Genomic DNA, 19,556 nt, shown 5'->3' on the forward strand with positions numbered 1-19,556 from the left:
GGGCTGATCCATGGAGGATGCACGGCTGTGATGCTGCTGCCATGATGAGATCGAATGGCTTCCCTTGTTTCTTGTAGAATAAGCTCTTGTATCCTTGATTCTCTAGGGTTACACACGGCTGGACTCTTCTCATTGGCTGAATAGATGCACACGGCTCTATCTTAAATGCAAAGCTGAATTCCCTTCTTTTCCTCAATGAACTTGGACGGAATCATGTCATTCTCTTCCTCTAATCCGTGTATATGTGACTCCTTGTAGCTCACGGCTCCTTATTTCTCTCATGTGTAGATAGCACGGCTGGACTTTCCTTTTTTCTTCTTCTTGGACATGGGCTGAAAACATGAGTAGCTTCATCATCAAGCTCCTTGCCGTGCTCTATTCCTTTTCCCATGAATTATCTCTTTAATCTGAAAATAAAACCCAAAATTAATGAGAAGAAGATAATTCATTCGAAAATAATATCTTAATCTAGACATTGGTTGTCTTAAAAAGACATATGTAATAGATGAGCTCAACTAGATTAGGAAAGTTTCTAATTTGCAAAAAGGAAACTTACTAGAATAAGTAAGTTACTAGAACATGAAAGTTCATTTAGGAAAGTTTCGTAATAAGAGTTTGAGTTCAAGTAGGACTTTCCAAAATGGTACGTTTCCTAGTCTAACAAAGATTCCTAATGCAAACATGACTCTCAAGATATCGCCAATGCGACCAAAACGTAGAAAGATGAAGACTCCTAATTCAACTAAGTTTCCTAGTCCTATAAGGATTCCTACTCAAACTAGGACCCTAGACCAATTCTTCGTTTTTAACTCGTTTAAGCACAAAAACACATCCACAACCATCCAAGACTCCTATTGTGACTCAATGACTCGATATTACAACAATAAGGGTTAAGCAAAGTACAAATTGAGGTAAAAACATATTAAGAACGTAGCACAAAGTGCTCCTATCACCAATCGCTTTAATTAAATTGACATTATCCTCCGAGGTGATAACAGGCTGAATCCCCTCCAACAAATTCTGAAAATTCGAGGGATTGTAAGAAGAAAATAACTCCTGAAAATAACTTAAAATAATAGCCTCATTCTCATCCATTCTGGCACACCACACACCCTGATTGTTAAACAAACAAGAAATATTATTTTTCTTTCTTCGATTTTTATTCTTTCTGATGAAAGAACTTTGTATTAAAATCACCAACTCTCAGCCAAAATACTTTTGCCCTCTGACGCCAAAAGGAATGCTCCTTTTGCAGCAAACCATACAGCTTTGACTTTAAGGCCGATTTGGACTCATTCACCCCCACCGAAAGTTACTCATCCAAAAAAGTAGCTAGTTGCACAGAAACCAACTCAATCTCCCTACGGAGCCCACCAAACTGATCAGTGCTACACTTCTCTAAATCAGCCCTTGTTTGACTCAATTTTTTTTTTGAGAAAGAAGCTAGACCCTGTGGCCTACTCACCCTACCCCAACTCTTCTTTACCATCGATTGACAGCTCTCCTCCAACAACCAAAATTATTCAACTTTAAACCTTCTTAGAAACCTCAAGAAGAAGAGGAACATGATCAGAAGCACTAGGATTCAAGTGTCGCACCCGAGAATCAAGAATCAAATCCCGCCAAGACAAAGAAGCAATACAACGATCCAATTGAACTTTCACCTCCTCACCTCCACGATTACCACTCCAAGTAAATCTAGCACCAACAAATGCCACATCAAACAGCTCACAAAAGCTCATAGCCTCATGCATCTCAGTCATAAAATGATCCTTCCAACAACACCCCTGCTTATCAATGAGTTATGTGATTTCATTAAAGTCTCCTCTACTACCCAAGGCAAATTACCAAGCAAACTCAAACTCCGAAGAAGATTCCAAGTTTTGAATGTGTTGTCTGGTTTGGAGAAATCGTAAAGACCAGTAAATATCCAACAATCCGGCTCACCCACCGTCCCCACCACCATATCAATATGATGCGCCGATTGCGATTGCAATGTCACCTTAATATCATCGGACCAGAGAAGACTCAAACGACCCGCTCTACTCACACCCTTCCTATTCCTACGAGAAATAAACCGACAATCAACAGAAACAAAATTCTTCCACCCTAACTTATCCCTAACACCCTCTATTTCTGCAGCCGTACAATAAGTCTCACTAAGAAAAATTACTTTGGGATGATTAAGGGAAACTATCTCTTTAAGCGCTGTTACTGTCAAGGAGTTCCCAATCCCCTGGTAGTTCCAACATATAGTATTCATGGCTCGTGATGGGTCGAGACCAGAACCTTAACCACACCAACCCTTCCCTTTTTCGAATTCCCGCCAACCCGAACACCTCATTTATGTTTATGTTCCTTCTTACCCCTCGACCTACTCACCACTAGACTCAACGCGGTCCCATGTTGACTCCCATCACATTTGTTGACCACATTGTCCAAATTAGGACTAATCTCGAATGCTGCATCAGAGCTAGCCTTGAGAAGTTAAAGTCCCACTAACTCCACTAGAGTCCAAAGTGTGTTTCACCTTTACACCAACAACTTCCTTAATCACCGTGCTATTGATACTCTCCTTAGAAAGCTCAATCTCTTTTGAAATCACATTCAGGTCAATCAAAGGAAACTGCTTTGAATGCTGTTTCTTCCCCGCGTCAATTCCGGAGATAGTTTTCAAATGAAACACGCATTCCAAACCCGGAAATTGCGAGACTAAGCACCACGCGCCACCAGCCCGCCGACGCTTCCCACCCGCACCCTCTAGAACGTCCTGGTCAACCACACCTCTCAGCTACCCCAAAATTATTATTGGATGACGGAGGGGGGATCAAAGCCGCCTCCCTCGCCCTACTCTCATGCTCCTCCAACCAAGCATCTTTTCTCTCCGCACAAAGACGAAGATCAAACTGTTTCTCTCTAATCTCTCCCGATCTATGACGAGCACAAAAAATTATTTCATGCCAGAACATCCCGCAATACTCACAGAAATTTGGGAGACCAATACAATCAACATCAAAACAAGAACCACGTTCTTTCCCAGGAAGTCTAACATGTGCAATCCGATGGAGAGGTTTATCGGTATCGAAGCGAATACGGACTTTAAGATTGGATCTCATATAGATGGCATACTCTGACTCCTCCATTCTCGAAAACTCTCCTACTGCGTTACCAATCCAAATCCCAGTTTCAGGCTCTATGTAAATGAGAGGAATCCCCCACGCCCTAATCCAGAAGAACTGCATATTCAGAGAAATTTTCAGAAGTTCATCCGCCCCATTACTCGCCACCACCGCAAACAACAACTTATTAAATACCACGGCCTCCCCCTCAACACTTGATTCCGATCATATTCATGAGAAAACGAAAACAAAATTCTTTCACTCCCTTCCAACACCACTGCCGACACCCTGGATCTGCCATTGGCATGTTTCTTTGCGCTCCATAAAGCCTTCATCGTTGCCATCAACGCCTCTTTATTATACTTTTTGTGCGTCAACAACTGACCCACAATCAAAAATTTTTACTCCTTCCACAAACCTGGATCTACCGGGAGAATGATCTCCCTAGCCTTCTCTTATGAAAGAACCAGCCACCTAACCATATCTCCAATGGCGTCCTCCATTCTGCACAACAAGGACCCCACACAAGCCACCCCCTGACCAAGTAATTGAAACAAAACCCACATACGGATCACAAATCCTAACCTACAATGAAAAACACCTGTAACTCCACCACCCCACTCACCGGCAGAGAAACCCAAACTCCTCCCTGTTGAGAGAAAAACAAAAGAGAGAGAGAGAGAGAGAGAGAGAGAGAGAGAGAGAGAGAGAGAAGAGAGAGAGAGAGAAGGGACTATTACTTTACTTGTCGATTGTGTTATGTGCTTGAGATAGAGAGAGTACGAGAAGATGGCCTTGTTAAACCGTACAAGATAGAGAATGTACCACACTCCTAATATTATACAATTTTCTAAGGTTTATTAATGGATAACCTCCTTTTCCTTGTTAAACCCTACAAGATAGGAAAGGTACCACACTCCTAATATTGTACAATTTTCTAAGCTTTATTAATGGATAACCTCCTTTTCCTTTGAGAGGTTCTATTTGCACCTCTTAAATTGTTAAATAGACCTCTCAAATTTTTGGTATTTTTTAAAATCATAATTTACCATTTTATATAAAAAATGAAAATAAGATAATGAACTAAAAGGGAAGAAGATAAACATTCTAGTGAGGAGTTTTTAATCAATAACATGGATCGTAGGATAAACATATTGATCTATCAATTAATAATACAAAAATTTCATACATTGGTTGCAAGTTTGATCTAATCATGGTTTTCTTTCTATTTCATCTTGTGAAAATTTCAAAATTTTGGTATCCCAATTATTTGTGAACAATTCACAATTGTGATTGTATTCTAATTTTGATTTCTAACTGATTGCAGATTATTAATTGGATTCTTGAGAATTTACCTTCCCATTTAGTCAAACTAAATCTCGAAAATAATGGAGAAGAAAAGGGTTATGAAAAGGAAAAATAAGAGGTGTAGATAGTGATATATGGGGTAAAATTGGAAGATTTATATTAAAAGGAATTGATGGAGGTACAAATAGTAATAAGTTTTTCAACAAAAAAAGCATAATTAAATAAAAAAAGGTTCAGATGGAAAGTGTTCAAAATAGGAAGACAATTTAGGAAATATCAATAGTACGTTGAATTGGGCTGATGGTGATCACCTAGCTAATAAACTACATGTTTGCTCCACATGTGTACTTGTTGGAATCAAATTGCCTGCAGTCGTTCTGGGCACAGAGATGGCTTCATAGGCATTTCTAGGCATTCAACATCTCCTTCGAGCATTGCTATGGCTCTCTTCATGGAAGGTCGATCATTTGGTTTCATTTGAATACACCACAATGCAGTTATGATCATCTTTTTAATAATTTTCTTATCCTCGTCTGTTTTACCATCACCAATCTCCAAGTTCTTCCCCTCATTATATTGATCGTGAACCCATGAGGGGAAGTAAATTTGGCTTGAATGCTCTACCAATGCATTTACATTTTTCCTTCTACTTGCCATTTCCATCAACAACATCCCAAAACTATAGACGTCAGCTTTGTATGACACACCACCAATGTTCTTGTAGAACAACTCAGGAGCAATATATCCCATTGTGCCTCTCGCTGCCATTGAAGAGACTATGCTATTATCCACTGGATATAGTTTTGCCAACCCAAAGTCTGATAGCTTTGGTATAAAATTCTCATCAAGTAGGATATTATGAGGCTTGATATCGAAATGTAGTATCTGCATTTCACAACCTCGATGCAAATATTCAATGCCACGAGCCACTCCAACTGCGATCTCATACATTTTCTTGCAACTTAAAGTGATCAATCCTTCTTTAGAGTAAATGAATTTATCAAGAGAGCCATTTGGCATGAAATCATAGACTAAAGCACGCTTTGAACCTTCGACACAGTAACCTACAAGCTGCACCACATTAACATGATGAATCCTTCCAATAGTAGCTACTTCACTCACGAAATCGTCCCCATTAGCATTAGAGTTGCCTAACAACTTAATGGCTCCCAAGTGGCCACTGCGTAATTTGCCTTTATATACAGACCCATAGCCCCCTTCCCCCAACTTATCCTTGAATCCATTAGACATTTTCTTAATGTTGGAGTAAGTGTACCTTATGGGCATGAAATTGCCACTTTGTAGAAAATCTTCTATAGTGTTGTTGGACGATAAATGTCTTCTTCGCCATTTGTAGATTAGAAGTGCAATCACAAATGGAGCTCCTAGAATGAACCTAACTGTAAAACCCATAGCAACTGCATAAGAAAAACAAATCATAAGAATACGTACAAACTATGTTTCTAATGATGATATATTAATTTATCTAATTTTGTATCCACATAGTTTCTTGCTTCTATTTTTTCTTTTCCCGTCTTTTACCTCACATAAACTAAGCTGAACATATCAAAAAAAAAAAATCTTACCGAGGGTAATCTGTTGTAGTATGAATTCTTGAGCTGCAAGCAATATACCGATAGCAAACAGAATGAGACTTCCGCGTGGATGATTCCAAAAACTAAAAAAAAGAGAAGTTGAAATGATCAATACAAGTTCTTACATATATTGAGTTCTAGCAGGACAAAATCTGCAAAAAAAAAAAAACGTAAATAAATGAGTAACAAAAAACGCCGGACTTATTTGGACTAGATAGTATGAAACTATGAACAATGTCCGAATTAAGTTAGCAAGATCTGCAAGCTAGCTTAATGAATGCAAATTGCAAATTACGTACTTCAATTCACTAGCACGTAGGAACAAATTAATGATTATATTTTTGATGAAATCAGACATGATCACTTCGATTACTGTTTGCAACATTGCATGAGAATTAAATTGGCGGAAAGATCTCATACCGTAAATGTACGCCCACAGAAGTTGAAAGAAACCTGAACAGACAAAGAAAATTAAACAAAATTTAGTATTTGAAGTTACTTTCTGGATTCTTGAGTTAAATTAAGTACTAATATTGAAAGGGCATATGTACCTGTGAGGCTATGAGGAAAACATCGATCTTCTGGATAACTCCATTGCTTTCGCTCTCGGCAATTAACCCAGACATAAGTTACATCATACTCAAGATCAAAGCCATACAGCAATTCTTTGTGTATATCTTCATAGGACATGTTCCTCTTCATTGTTGCGGAAGTAGTAATCAGAGTGGTCGATTCTATACTGCACCCATCTTCCAACTCCGATACGGTCGTGGTGCCTCTCTTGACATAACCATATGCTTCCGATTTGAGGCACGAAGCAGTACTCACATACGAAGAAGAATGCACTTGATTTGCACACTTCAAGAAAGCTAGAGGTGTACTCGATGACGTCCCGTAAGATCTGTAAATTGATTCGTCCAAAGGAAAACGAGGAAGGGTAGCACAATTGTTCTTCTCAATGCCAGGATCTACGACTCGGATATTGCCGTCACGGTAGTTGATTTCCTTCACGTAGTATTTGCCAGAAGAGAGGCGTAGCATTGTGACATTGTTGTCACATTCCAAAGTGAAGCTCGAGACACCACAGTGCTTTGGATCATGTTTTAGCCGGAAGGGGTAGCTTATGTTGTGGATGATGCCGCAGGAAGAAGGGACACACTTCTTGTTATCAGTACCATTAGCTATAGGATTGAGAGCATATACGCCCATAAAACTTGTCGTATAGATATTGGAGGAGGAAGAAGCTGCAGTAGCCTTAGCATTACAGGATATTGAGGCAATAAGAAATAATAAGGCTGCAATTGAAAACCATTCCACAAACTTGATTTTAGGGGTGTTAATTGAAAACCGAAAACCGAAAAAAAACCGAACCATAACCGAAAAAAACCGAAGAAAAAAAAACCGCACCAAACCGCAAAAAAACCGCACCAAACCGAAAGATTTGGTGTGGTTTTAGTTTGGGACGTTTGGAAACCGAAACCGAACCGAAAAACCGAATATATATATATATATATATATATATTATTAAGAAATTATATTATTTATAGATATTTTTAATATACATAATTAAATATGTTATCGATCGAGACCCAAACTTTATCAAAATTCGATGAATTTTTTACCATATCTGTATTTATATATGCTGATCACATCCGACGGTCAAAATTTCATAATTTGAATTTTAGATATTGGAACCACAACATGTCTACTAATGTGGTATAACTTGTTTAGTGGTCTTTTTGCAAATGTATGCAGTTGTGAAGCAACTATATCTTATAAATAGAATTTTGCAAATTTGTCCGCATGATGCGTTACGTATAGTGAAATATGGTTATAGTAAAAAAATCACATATTTTCGATAACGTTTGTGTCCCGATCGAGGCGGTCAACCCTTTTTACGCTTATTATCCCCTATAGGTAGCCTTATCCCTGGAACGTAAAATTTTTGAAAATTTTACACGAGCTGCTACATCACATATATGTGAGAGTGTGTGCATGAAAAAATCCACCAAAACTAGTCAAGAAGGAGAGGGTAAGAACAAATTCACTTAATTATATGAAATTAAGTTAATGTTGACCACATCGATCGAGACCCAAACTTTATCAAAATTCGGTGAATTTTTTACCATATATGTATTTATATATGCTGATCACATCCGACGGTCGAAATTTCATAATTTGAATTTTAGATATTGGAACCACAACATGTCTACTAATGTGGTATAACTTGTTTAGTGGTCTTATTGCAAATGTATGCAGTTGTGAAGCAACTATATCTTATAAATAGAATTTTGCAAATTTGTCCGCATGATGCGTTACGTATAGTGAAATATGGTTATGGTAAAAAAATCACATATTTTCGATAACGTTTGTGTCCCGATCGAGGCGGTCAACCCTTTTTACGTTTATTATCACCTATGGGTGGCCTTATCCATGGAACGTAAAATTTTTTCGAAAATTTTACACTAGCTGCTACATCACATATATGTGAGAGTGTGTGCATGAAAAAATCCACCAAAACTAGTCAAGAAGGAGGGGGTAAGAACAAATTCACTTAATTAGATGAAATTAAGTTAATGTTGACCACATCGATCGAGACCCAAATATTATCAACATTAGATGAATTTTTTACCATATCCTTATTTAAATATGCTGATCACATCTGACGGTCAAAATTTAATATTTTGAATTTTAGACATTGGAACGACAACATGCCTACTAATGTGGTATAACTTGTTTAGTGGCTTTTTGCAAATGTATGCATTTGTGAAGCAACTATATATTATAAATAGAATTTTGCAAATATGTCCGCATGATGCGTTACGTATTGTGAAATATGGTTATGGTAAAAAATCACATATTTTCGATAACGTTTGTGTCCCGATCGAGGCGGTCAACCCTTTATACGCTTATTATCCCCTATGGGTAGCCTTATCCCTGGAACGTAAAATTTTTGAAAATTTTACACGAGCTGCTACATCACATATATGTGAGAGTGTGTGCATGAAAAAATCCACCAAAACTAGTCAAGAAGGAGGGGGTAAGAACAAATTCACTTAATTAGATGAAATTAAGTTAATGTTGACCACATCGATCGAGACCCAAATATTATCAACATTAGATGAATTTTTTACCATATCCTTATTTAAATATGCTGATCACATTTGACGGTCAAAATTTAATATTTTGAATTTTAGATATTGGAACGACAACATGCCTACTAATGTGGTATAACTTGTTTAGTGACTTTTTGCAATTGTATGCATTTGTGAAGCAACTATATCTTGTAAATAGAATTTTGCAAATCTGTCCGCATGTTCTTTTTATTTCGTTAAGAATCAAGTAGGTAGACAAGGAAAGAAACTCCGATTTTCTTTATAAAATAACCGAAAGAAAAACCGATATAAACCAGAGAAAAACCAAATCGAACCAAACCGAACACAATTGGTTTTTTTTTAAAAAAGTGAAAAACCAAACCGAATTAAACCGAATAAATAGAACGGTTTGGTGTTCGGTATCACCTATAAACCGAACCATTCAAACCGATTAACACCCCTACTTGATTTGTCCCATGGCCAAGAAGAAGGATTGATAACAAACGATTGTCTCGCAATTGCAAAGTTGGTTCTGATCTTTGAACACTTGGAACAGTTCTGTATGAATAGAAGATAACGTACCGCAATGATGATGAGATGCCAAATAATTAGAAACAGTCTTTAATGTGTGCGACCCGAAACCATTTTGGTCGAAATGTCTTTTTAGAAGCATGCGTTCAACTTGCAACTTGCAACTTGGGAAGCTTGCCTTTTGGATTCTAGTATTCACGTTTCAAGACTTCTAGTGAAGCAAGTCAATACGGGAGCTTTCAGTAATCGACTACTAGTCAACAGTCAACACATTGCTTTAATTGATTTAAGATCTTATTTTCTTTGAATTAGATGTTTAAAGGAAAATTATTTTATGCACTGAGATGCGAGTGAATAAAATCAATAATCAATATGCAATCTCAATCACTAGTTTAATCACCAACTATTCACATGTCACTAATATTTGAGGAATGGTAAAATTAAAGTAATTTATTATGATGGAAGAGAAAAATGACAGATTCGAGATAAGCCACAATCTCATCATGATCTACAATAATAGAAATCACTTCATCACAACCGCTGAGCCGTCAACGAACACTAACAGAAGAACTAACAGCTCACATGACTTGTGCAATATTGCTTGGAGCATGAAATACGCTCTTGTGTAAGAGTAGAGAAAAATTGGGTGTTAAAAGTACATGCAATAAAACGATCCTTTTTTGTAAGGAAAAAGAAAAACATGAACTGTGTCGATAGAGAAAGACGGAAAGAGTCTTCTTAAAAGTACCACACAATTTTTGGCTGAGTCACGCGCTTTTGATATATTCACTTTTTCCGGGAACTTGCCACTATCTAGACTTGACTTTAAAGACCATATCAGTCAACTTTTGTAAACCAGCCAATCCTTACTCTAGCTATTTGCCATAATATAATTTCATCCAAATATATCAGAAAATTTAGTACCAGTTTACTCTGTATCCCAAAAAAACTAGTAACTGAAAAAATCTCAGGCAATGCAGAAAACTCTCATTTCTTCCTTCTGCTTCATCTTGCTGGCTTTCTCCCCCAGAGTCCTTACAGAAAAACCCAATTGTGGGAGACATGGTCCAGCTATCAAATTCCCTTTCAGCTTCAAAGATAGCCACCCCGAAAATTCTGGGTATCCCGGGTTTCTTGTGTCCTGCAATGAAAAGCAGGAAACCATTCTTGAGCTGCCGATCCCCGTCAAATTTGCTATAAAAAAAATAGACTATAAGGCTCAGACAATCCAGCTATATGACCCAGAAGATTGCTTGCTGATGAAGCTATTGCAAGTCCACAACATGTCAATCTCTCCCTTCCACTACTCAGAAGACCAAATGGATGACATTACCTTGTTCAATTGTTCTTCAGCTGGAAGGGAATTGCCGTTCTGGTCGATTTATCCAGTGTCCTGCTTTAGAGGCCTTGCTTACCAGATCTACTATGTTTCTTCTTCCTCTGAAATTGAGTACTTGCCCCTCTTGTCTTGTACAAAGATGCGTAGTCTTTCATCAGTTCCATACACGTCGCGTACAACTCCGAGTCTTTCTTTGGAATGGTATGAACCAAATTGTGGACCATGTGAAGGAAAGGGCAAGATATGTGGATTGAAGAACAATGGCACCACTAGTACTGAAATTGAATGCCTTCCCAGGAAGAAAGAAGGTACCTAGTAACATTAACATACATGAATAAGTTCTGCTATATATTTGTTACAGATTCCTAGCATATAATATGATGATTATTCCTGCATTCATGAAGTGTGATATAGAATTATAGAGTAGCAGCGGACAGGAAGTGTGATATAGAGCATGCATATTTTGGACATGATGACTTGATAGAAAGTTGGAAACTTAGCACAGATCATCACTGGAAATAGGCAACTCATTCAGACCCACATCACTTTTGTTAAAAGTTCATCTGCAATGTCACATCATATTGGTAATTTGATATATATGGTCTGGTTTTTCTGTTTCTCTTTTTCTCCAGGTTCGAAAACAAAGCTAGTAGCTACTGGTGAGTTTTTTAACAGATGTTAGTTTGTTTCATCTCAAGAATCCATTGTAGATTTTTACTCAGAAAATTAACTTGCAGGTGCATCCTTGGGTTCATTTTTACTTGTGCTACTTGCTGGGGCAGCTTATCATGTTTATAGTTCCGACAGAAAGGAAAAACAGAATCAATTAAAAATTGAAAGATTTTTAGGGGATTACAGAGCCCTCAAACCAAGCAGATACTCTTATGCAGATATCAAGAGGATTACAGATCAGTTCAAGGACAAATTAGGTCAAGGAGCCTATGGAACTGTTTATAAGGGAAAGCTTTCTTCTGAATGTTTTGTTGCTGTGAAAGTCCTTAATAATACTAAGGGGGATGGGGAAGAGTTTGTTAATGAAGTGGGAACAATGGGTCATATCCACCATGTCAATGTGGTTCGCTTGGTAGGATTTTGCGCTGATGGGTTTAGACGAGCTCTTGTTTATGACTTCTTACCTAATGGTTCACTGCAAGATTTTATTTCAACAGCAGACAATAACAACGCTTTCCTTGGTTGGGATAAGTTGCAAGATATTGCTCTAGGCATAGCGAAAGGAATTGAATATTTGCACCAAGGATGCGATCAACGAATCCTCCATTTTGACATCAAACCCCACAATGTGTTGCTTGACCATAACTTCACCCCAAAGATTTCTGATTTTGGTTTGGCCAAGTTATGTTCCAAGGATCAGAGTATAGTTTCCATGACTACAGCTAGGGGAACAATGGGGTACATTGCACCTGAAGTATTCTCCAGAAACTTTGGAAATGTGTCCTACAAGTCAGATGTGTATAGTTATGGCATGGTATTGCTGGAGATGGTGGGAGGGAGAAAGAACATGAGTTCAACCACAGAGGACACAACTGAAGTGTACTACCCAGAATGGATCTATAATCTACTAGAAGAAGGCGAAGACCTTCGGATCCATGTTGGGGAAGAAGGAGATGCTAAAATAGCAAAGAGACTTGCTATTGTAGGTCTCTGGTGCATCCAATGGCACCCGGTGGATCGTCCTTCTATGAAAGGTGTGGTTCAGATGTTAGAAGGAGGAGAAACCTTAACTATGCCTCCCAATCCCTTTGCCTCTCAAGGTTCTACAGGGAGTGTAAATACACCTGCCAGAAGATTAAACCTTCAACTGGAAGCAATTGCTGAGTTAGAGTGATGTAATTGTGTATAATATATTAATATTCATACTTTATGGGCATTTATTCACGTAGATGTAACAAAAATAGTTATGAAGTAAGTGAATTCATGGTTGATGTAAATCATGTAACTATCTTGCCTATAAGTAATAGAACAGTTAATCTTACTTTGAGTACTAATTTTGTAGCATGGATGCTATTTTGGCCTGAGCAACTCTGATGCAGTGTATTAGAATCTACTAGTGCCAGGCCGAGTCTAATACAGCTAACAAAACAATGAATCAATGATAGAGGATCAAGGCAGTGTTAACTTGTAACTAAAGCCATGATATACAGTGATTGGTGTACGTATTTGCTCAAAGGATTCTAGTATAGTAAGAGGTTTCTCCCAGTTATACCAGTAAGAAGTCAATCATTCTTCTGAAGCCATTTGAAGTATATCAGATCTATCCGAAACCATTGGCCACGAGCTCACAAGCATCGATCATAACCTCCGAATTCAGAAATGCAGCAAACTCTCCTCTCTTTGTTTTGCTTCATCTTCCTTTCTTTCTCATCGAGTGTCCTTTGTGAAAACAAACACACCTGTAGAGAATCCAAGTGTGGGAAACATGGCCCAACTATCAGATTCCCTTTTATCCTCAAAGGTAGCCACCCAGAAAACTGTGGATATCCCGGATTTCTTGTATCCTGCAATGAAAAGCAGGAAACCATTCTTGAGCTGCCAAACCAGTCAAATTCGCAATCAAAACCAAAGACTATAAAGACCAGAAAATCCAACTATATGACCCGGAGAATTGCTTGCTGATGAAGCTATTCAAACTCCAGAACATGTCAATCTCTCCCTTCCGCTACTCACAAACCATTTTGAGTATCACTAATATTACCTTATTGAATTGTTCTTCAGCTGAAATGTGCGGCAATTTAGATCCAGTCCCCCGCTTAAAAGGTCCAGGGTACCAAATCTATTCAGTTTCTTCTTCTGATTCTTTCGAGTACCGGTTCCTGCTGTCTTGTATACTTGTACAAAGATGTCTAGTCATTACTCAGTTCCATATGACAGGTCTGATCCTCAAAATCTTTATCTGGACTGGTTGGAACCAAATTGTAGACTATGTGAAGCAGCAGATGGTAACGAATGTGGATTGAAGAACAACGGCACCAAAAGTACAAAATTTGAATGCCTTCTCATGACGAAAAGAGGTAAAAGACCAACAAATGTATTCATGAAATGAGAGATATACATATTAGCATATGCATACATATGACATCATTTCATTGAAACATTTGCATAAGAAATGGTAAGAAACTTAAACGATCGGTATCAAGGTCTGTTACATGGTATAGTACTTCTATGAATTATGATTCTTGGCTCCTTACATTGTGATAGCATTGTTGTATTATGTACTAGTAATACTGTAATAGTAGTAGCTCATAACTCGCATACAAAATTAATTTGACAAACATGGTGGTCTGATTTTGCTATTATCTTCTACAGGTTCCCAAAAAAAATTTATAGTATCAGGTGAGTTATTTGAGTTGCTTCCTCTGTTACAATTTGATTTCTAGCTAGTGGCATAATTCACTGACAGCAAAACTATACAGGTGCCTCCCTCGGTTCAATTCTACTCGTACTACTTGCTGTTGCAGCTTATCGTGTCTACAATTCTGCGAGAAAAGAAAATGAGAATCAATTTAAAATTGAAGTATTCTTATAGGATTATAGAGCCCTCAAACCAAGCAGATACACTTATGCATATATCAAAAGGATTACAGATCAGTTCAAGGACAAACTAGGCCAAGGAGCCTATGGGTCTGTTTACAAGGGAAAGCTTTCTTCTGAATTTTTGTTGCTGTGAAAGTCCTCAATGGTACTAAGGGGGATGGGGAAGAGTTTGTAAATGAAGTGGGAACAATGGGTCATATTCACCATGTCAATGTGGTTCGTTTGGTTGGATTTTGCGCTGATGGGTTTAGACGAGATCTTGTTTATGATTTCTTACCTAATGGTTCACTACAAGATTTTATTTCAACAACAGACAATAACAATGCTTTCCTTGGTTGGGATAAGTTGCAAGATATTGCTCTAGGCAATAGGCATAGCAAAAGGAATCGAATATCTGCACCAAGGATGAGATCAACGAATCCTCCATTTTGATATCAAACCCCACAATGTGTTGCTTGACCATAACATCACCGCAAAGATTTCTGATTTTGGTTTAGCCAAGTTATGTTCCAAGGATCAGCGTATAGTGTCAATGACTACAGCTCGGGGAACAATGGGATACATTGCATCTGAAGTCTTCTCCAGAAACTTTGGAAATGTAACATATAAGTCAGACGTGTATAGTTATGGAATGGTACTGCTGGAGATGGTGGGAGGGAGAAAGAACATGACTTCAACCACAGAGAACACAACTGAAGTGTACTACTCGGAATGGATCTATAATCTATTGGAAGAAGACGAAGACATTCGAATCCCTGTTGGGGAAGACGGAGATGCTAAGATAGCAAAGAGACTTGCCATTGTAAGTCTCTGGTGCATTCAGTGGCACCCGGTAGACCGTCCTTCTATGCAAGGGGTGGTTCAGATGTTGGAAGGAGGAGAAAACTTAACCATGCCTCCAAATCCCTTTGCCTCTCAAGGTTCAACAGGAACGAGTACAACTACACCTGCAAGAAAGTTAAATCCTCATCTAGAAGTAGTTCATGAGTTAGAATAGTAATCTCTGAGTTTATAGACTGTATAAGTACTCATGTACGTTCAGTATTCAGTTGAGTTAAGTTACATTTGCATATACATATTCTGAGCGGCCCACGTACCACAACTTCATAACCAGAGACATCCAGTAGCAAGTTGCATAATCATTGTCAACGAAATTTCCATGGCACATTGGACGCTTTCATACCAATCTTCATAAACGACTCTTGGTTCTCTCACTTTAATTTCCATTGACAACGCTTGCCGGGTTGTCATCCTTGATATCTCTTCATCTTTCTTTTTCGAATGGATGTGGAAAAACTGCAACCACGGGTCCCTAGGTCGATCAGGTCTTGGACATGTCCCGTGTAAATATGTAAAATGCAGGAGACTGGGGCCAAACGTTTGATTACACCCAGAACTCTACATGTCTGTAATTGTTTCTTTGTCATTACAGAGTAGGAAGGAGTAACCCGCGTAAAAAATAATGGAAGAGAGTAAATACTACAATAGAGAGAGTGTGTGTGTATTGGTACTCTGTATTTTGCTTTTCGAATGCGCTAGTGTTTTCCGATCTCTCATGGGGATAAGTACGATAAATAGGTGCATCTCCATCTGTGGCTGGGTTTCAACTGTAGCCTTCTTTGTTCTTGTCATGTCCGGCCATAGAACAAGTTTTCTGGCCTTTAACGATGAGTGTGCCCCTTCTTCGTGCGGCGACATCCACAGCATCAGCTTCCCTTTACGACTACAACATGATCCGCAGCACTGTGGCGACAAGAGGTTCACTTTGGAATGTGAGAACAATGTCACAATGCTGCGCCTGCTTTCTCACGAGTACTATGTGAAGGCCATCGACTACGATAGGAGAACAATCCGAGTGGTAGATCCTGGTCTTGAGAAGAATGATAGGGTCAATCCCTCCTTAATGGAGATGAGAAAACTATGTGATGTTCACATGAGTAAATCAAACACACCTATTGTTTTGGTGACCCATTAATTGATGGAGTTGATTTTGTTGAAACTTGGAGCAACCTTTGTTGAAGGTAAGAAATAAATCTACAACCTTATGGTGGTAGGTGATTGATTGATTTGACAAAGAAAGAAGAATGCATTGATGAGCATGCCAACATTGAGCATGAATCAATGAAGAATATTAACTTTGCTTCCATGCATGTTACATGCAAATGTATGAATCGCACAAAGATGTTTGCCTAAATAAAGGCATGAGAAGTGGTGCAATAAACATAGAAGAACAATAAGGGAGAGATCATCTTGTGTGTGATCAAAAGTGAGAGATAGAGAGAAAACTCCAAATAGAGAGTTTTGTGTGTGTAGCAAAATAAAGTGTGTGAGTGTATCCCTTTAAGTGTGAGTCTTGAAGTAGTGTTTCTCTCGGTGTAACTTTTTTTCGTATAGTGGAGGTCTTTATTGTTGGTACCCGTGGACGTAGGCACTTTGTCGAACCACGTTAAATCCCGGTGTTCTCTATCATTTTTATTTTCCGCTTGTGGTTGTGAGTTATTTCAATTTCCATTCTACAGTTCATTCTTCCGCATTCCCCAACAGTGGAATCAGAGCTCCTGATTTTGACTGGGAGCTGCTAGAATGGAAGGATCACGGAGTACTATAATCAGACTCAACCACTCCAACTGGATTACCTAGAAGCCGAGAATTGAGGATATTCTCTATTGTAGAGATTTGCATGAGCCGATCGAGGGAGACGATGCCAAGCCAAGTGAGATTTCACCAGCAATTTGGACGAAGATGAACCGCAAGCCATCGGTCATATTTGTGAATGGGTGGACGATAGTGTGTTTCACCATGTTGCCAATGAAACCAGCGCGCATGAGCTTTGGTTGAAGCTGGAGTCCTTATTTGAAAAAAAAGACTACTGCCAAGAAATCTTTTCTCATTAAAGAGCTCGTCAACATGAAGTATCGGGGAGGCATTCGAGTGACTGAGCACTTCAACAATTTTTAGAGTATACTCAATCAATTAGCCACGATGAGAATGAAGATTGATGATGAGTTACAAGCGTTGCTGCTGCTCGGGTCGTTACCAGATAGCTGGGACACATTTGTTGTCACTATAAGTAACTCTGCTCCTAATGGTGTATTATCTATGGAAAATATTAAAGATAATATGTTGAACGAAGAAACAAGAAGGAGTTCTTCATCAAGTTTAGAAAATGGTCAATTCTTTGTTGCGGAGAGGAGAAGAAAGAGAAAGAGCAAATGACCTAGAGGTCACAAAAGGAGTTTGAGCAAATCCAGAACAAGGTTCAACGGAAAGTGTCATCATTGTGGTCTTTCAGGCCACATGAAGAAAAATTGTAACAAATTGAAGCTGGAATTCAAAGAAGCGAGAGAAGACGTTACTCATCAACAAAAAGAGGACACAAACAATGTTGTTGTTGCGGTGTCTCATGATGAGTGTGAGTTCCTGTCATTTGGAGGTGAATGTCTACTAGTAGATAATCCTGGAGTTCAATAGATCGTTGATTCCAGAGCCTCATTTCATGCCACCTCTCACGTAGAGTCTTCACTACGTACAAAGCAGGTGACTTTGATAAAGTGAAGATGGGCAATGACAGCTACTCCAATATTGCTGGGATTGGAGATATTTGCTTGTAGACAGATGTGGGCTGTCAGTTATTGTTGAAAGATGTGAGACATGTTCCCGGTCTACGTTTCAATCTTATGTTAACTGGTGTACTTGATCGACAAGGCTTTCATCATCATGGTGGTGATGGAAAGTGGAAGCTTACCAAGGGATCTCTTGTAGTTGCCAGAGGAAAAATGTGTTGCACACTCTACAAGACCTATGGAAAGATATGCAAGAGTGAGCTGAATGCAGTTGAGGAATCTTCTCCAAGTTTGTGGCATAGACGTCTTGGCCACATGAGTGAGAAAGGGCTGCAGTTGTTAGCAAAGAAGTCGCTAATTCATGTTACCAAAGGTAACTCACTAGACTCTTGTGATTATTGTTTATATAGCAAGCATAAGAAAATTAGTTTTTCAAAGACTTTCACTAGGAAAGAAAATATTCTAGATCTTGTACATTCAGATGTGTGTGGCCCGATGGAAGAAGAATCATTAGGTATGCATAAGTATTTTGTTACTTATATCGATGATGCTTCACGAAAGGTTTGGGTTTCTTTGTTGAAATCTAAAGACCAGGTGTTCCAGACATTTACAATTTTCCACACTATGGTGGAAAGGTAGACTTGAAGAAAATTGAAGTGCCTTCGTAGTGATAATGGCGGAGAGTACATAGCGCACACATTTAGAGATTATTGTGCAAAACATGGCATTAGACATGAGAAGACAGTTCCTGGCACCCCTCAATATAATGGCGTAGCAGAGCGGATGAACCGTACCATTATGGAGAAAGTCATATGCATGTTGAAGATGGCAAAATTATCAAAAGAATTTTGAGGAGAAGCTGTGAAGACTGCGTGCTACCTAATCAACATAGCACCGTGTGTACCTTTGGAATTTAAGACTCCAAATGAAGTTTGGACTGGGAAAGATGCATCATACTCACATTTGAGAGTATTTAGATGTAAAACATTCGCACTTGTATCCAAGGAGCAAAGGAAAAAGCAGGATGACAAGGCAACACCATGCATATTTGTCGGCTATGATGAAGAAGAGTTTGGCTACCGATTGTGGAATCCAAAGACTAAGAAATTCATAAGAAGCAGAGATGTGGTGTTCCATGAAGACCAATCTATTGCAGATTTCGAAAAAGAGGTACTACCAAATGCAACAAGTGATAGTCACATTTATGATTCACCGTTGCAGTAGGAATCCAATGTTGGGCTGCAAGGTGATAGAGTTGAAAATGTACCTAACACGGGAGATGCTGAAGTCGAAGATGAAGGGGAGCTTGATCAGGGGGAGTAGCATGTGAATAATCAAGTAGATGTTCGTAGAAGCACCAGGAGGCAAATTCCATCCACCAAGTATCCATCATCTCAATATATTTTGGTGACTGATGATGGAGATGATCCTTATGCAAATTACATCCTTTTGAC

General features: G+C 38.6%; 3 protein-coding genes across 3 annotated transcripts in view; 1 reads left to right on the forward strand and 2 right to left on the reverse strand.

Moving 5' to 3' along the window:
* Positions 1-4,784: 4,784 nt before the first annotated feature.
* LOC126803469 (rust resistance kinase Lr10-like) lies at positions 4,785-6,068 on the reverse strand. Its single transcript, XM_050531275.1, has 2 exons — positions 6,014-6,068; positions 4,785-5,845 (listed from the first exon to the last, which is right to left on the reverse strand). The coding sequence occupies exon 2, from the start codon at positions 5,838-5,840 to the stop codon at positions 4,785-4,787; it is 1,056 nt and encodes a 351-aa protein (XP_050387232.1). The 5' UTR covers positions 5,841-5,845; positions 6,014-6,068.
* Positions 6,069-6,130: 62 nt separating this feature from the next.
* Positions 6,131-7,231, reverse strand: LOC126803470 (uncharacterized). Its single transcript, XM_050531276.1, has 3 exons — positions 6,574-7,231; positions 6,443-6,475; positions 6,131-6,174 (listed from the first exon to the last, which is right to left on the reverse strand). The coding sequence occupies exons 1-3, from the start codon at positions 7,229-7,231 to the stop codon at positions 6,131-6,133; spliced, it is 735 nt and encodes a 244-aa protein (XP_050387233.1).
* Positions 7,232-10,533: 3,302 nt separating this feature from the next.
* The window catches only part of LOC126802145 (rust resistance kinase Lr10-like), a 116,781-nt gene continuing 107,758 nt past the window's right edge, over positions 10,534-19,556 (forward strand). Inside the window, exons 1-3 of the mRNA XM_050529707.1 lie at positions 10,534-11,295; positions 11,620-11,646; positions 11,725-12,759. Of these exons, the coding sequence (XP_050385664.1) occupies positions 10,623-11,295; positions 11,620-11,646; positions 11,725-12,759 (1,735 nt within the window). The 5' untranslated portion in view covers positions 10,534-10,622. The remainder of the gene's footprint in view (positions 11,296-11,619; positions 11,647-11,724; positions 12,760-19,556) is intronic.

Source organism: Argentina anserina, chromosome 7 (genome assembly GCF_933775445.1).
Source record: "Argentina anserina chromosome 7, drPotAnse1.1, whole genome shotgun sequence".
Classification (NCBI taxonomy): domain Eukaryota; kingdom Viridiplantae; phylum Streptophyta; class Magnoliopsida; order Rosales; family Rosaceae; genus Argentina; species Argentina anserina.

What these genes read in the sequence shown, in the direction of transcription:
- LOC126803469 (XM_050531275.1), bottom strand. Translation starts at nt 5,840, where the DNA reads ATGGGTTTTACAGTTAGGTTCATTCTAGGAGCTCCATTTGTGATTGCA.
- LOC126803470 (XM_050531276.1), bottom strand. Translation starts at nt 7,231, where the DNA reads ATGGGCGTATATGCTCTCAATCCTATAGCTAATGGTACTGATAACAAG. An exon ending in TTTTCCTCATAGCCTCACAG is followed by an intron (nt 6,476 to 6,573) that starts GTACATATGCCC and finishes TTGTCTGTTCAG; the next exon opens with GTTTCTTTCAACTTCTGTGG. An exon ending in TCTGTGGGCGTACATTTACG is followed by an intron (nt 6,175 to 6,442) that starts GTATGAGATCTT and finishes TTTTTTTTGCAG; the next exon opens with ATTTTGTCCTGCTAGAACTC.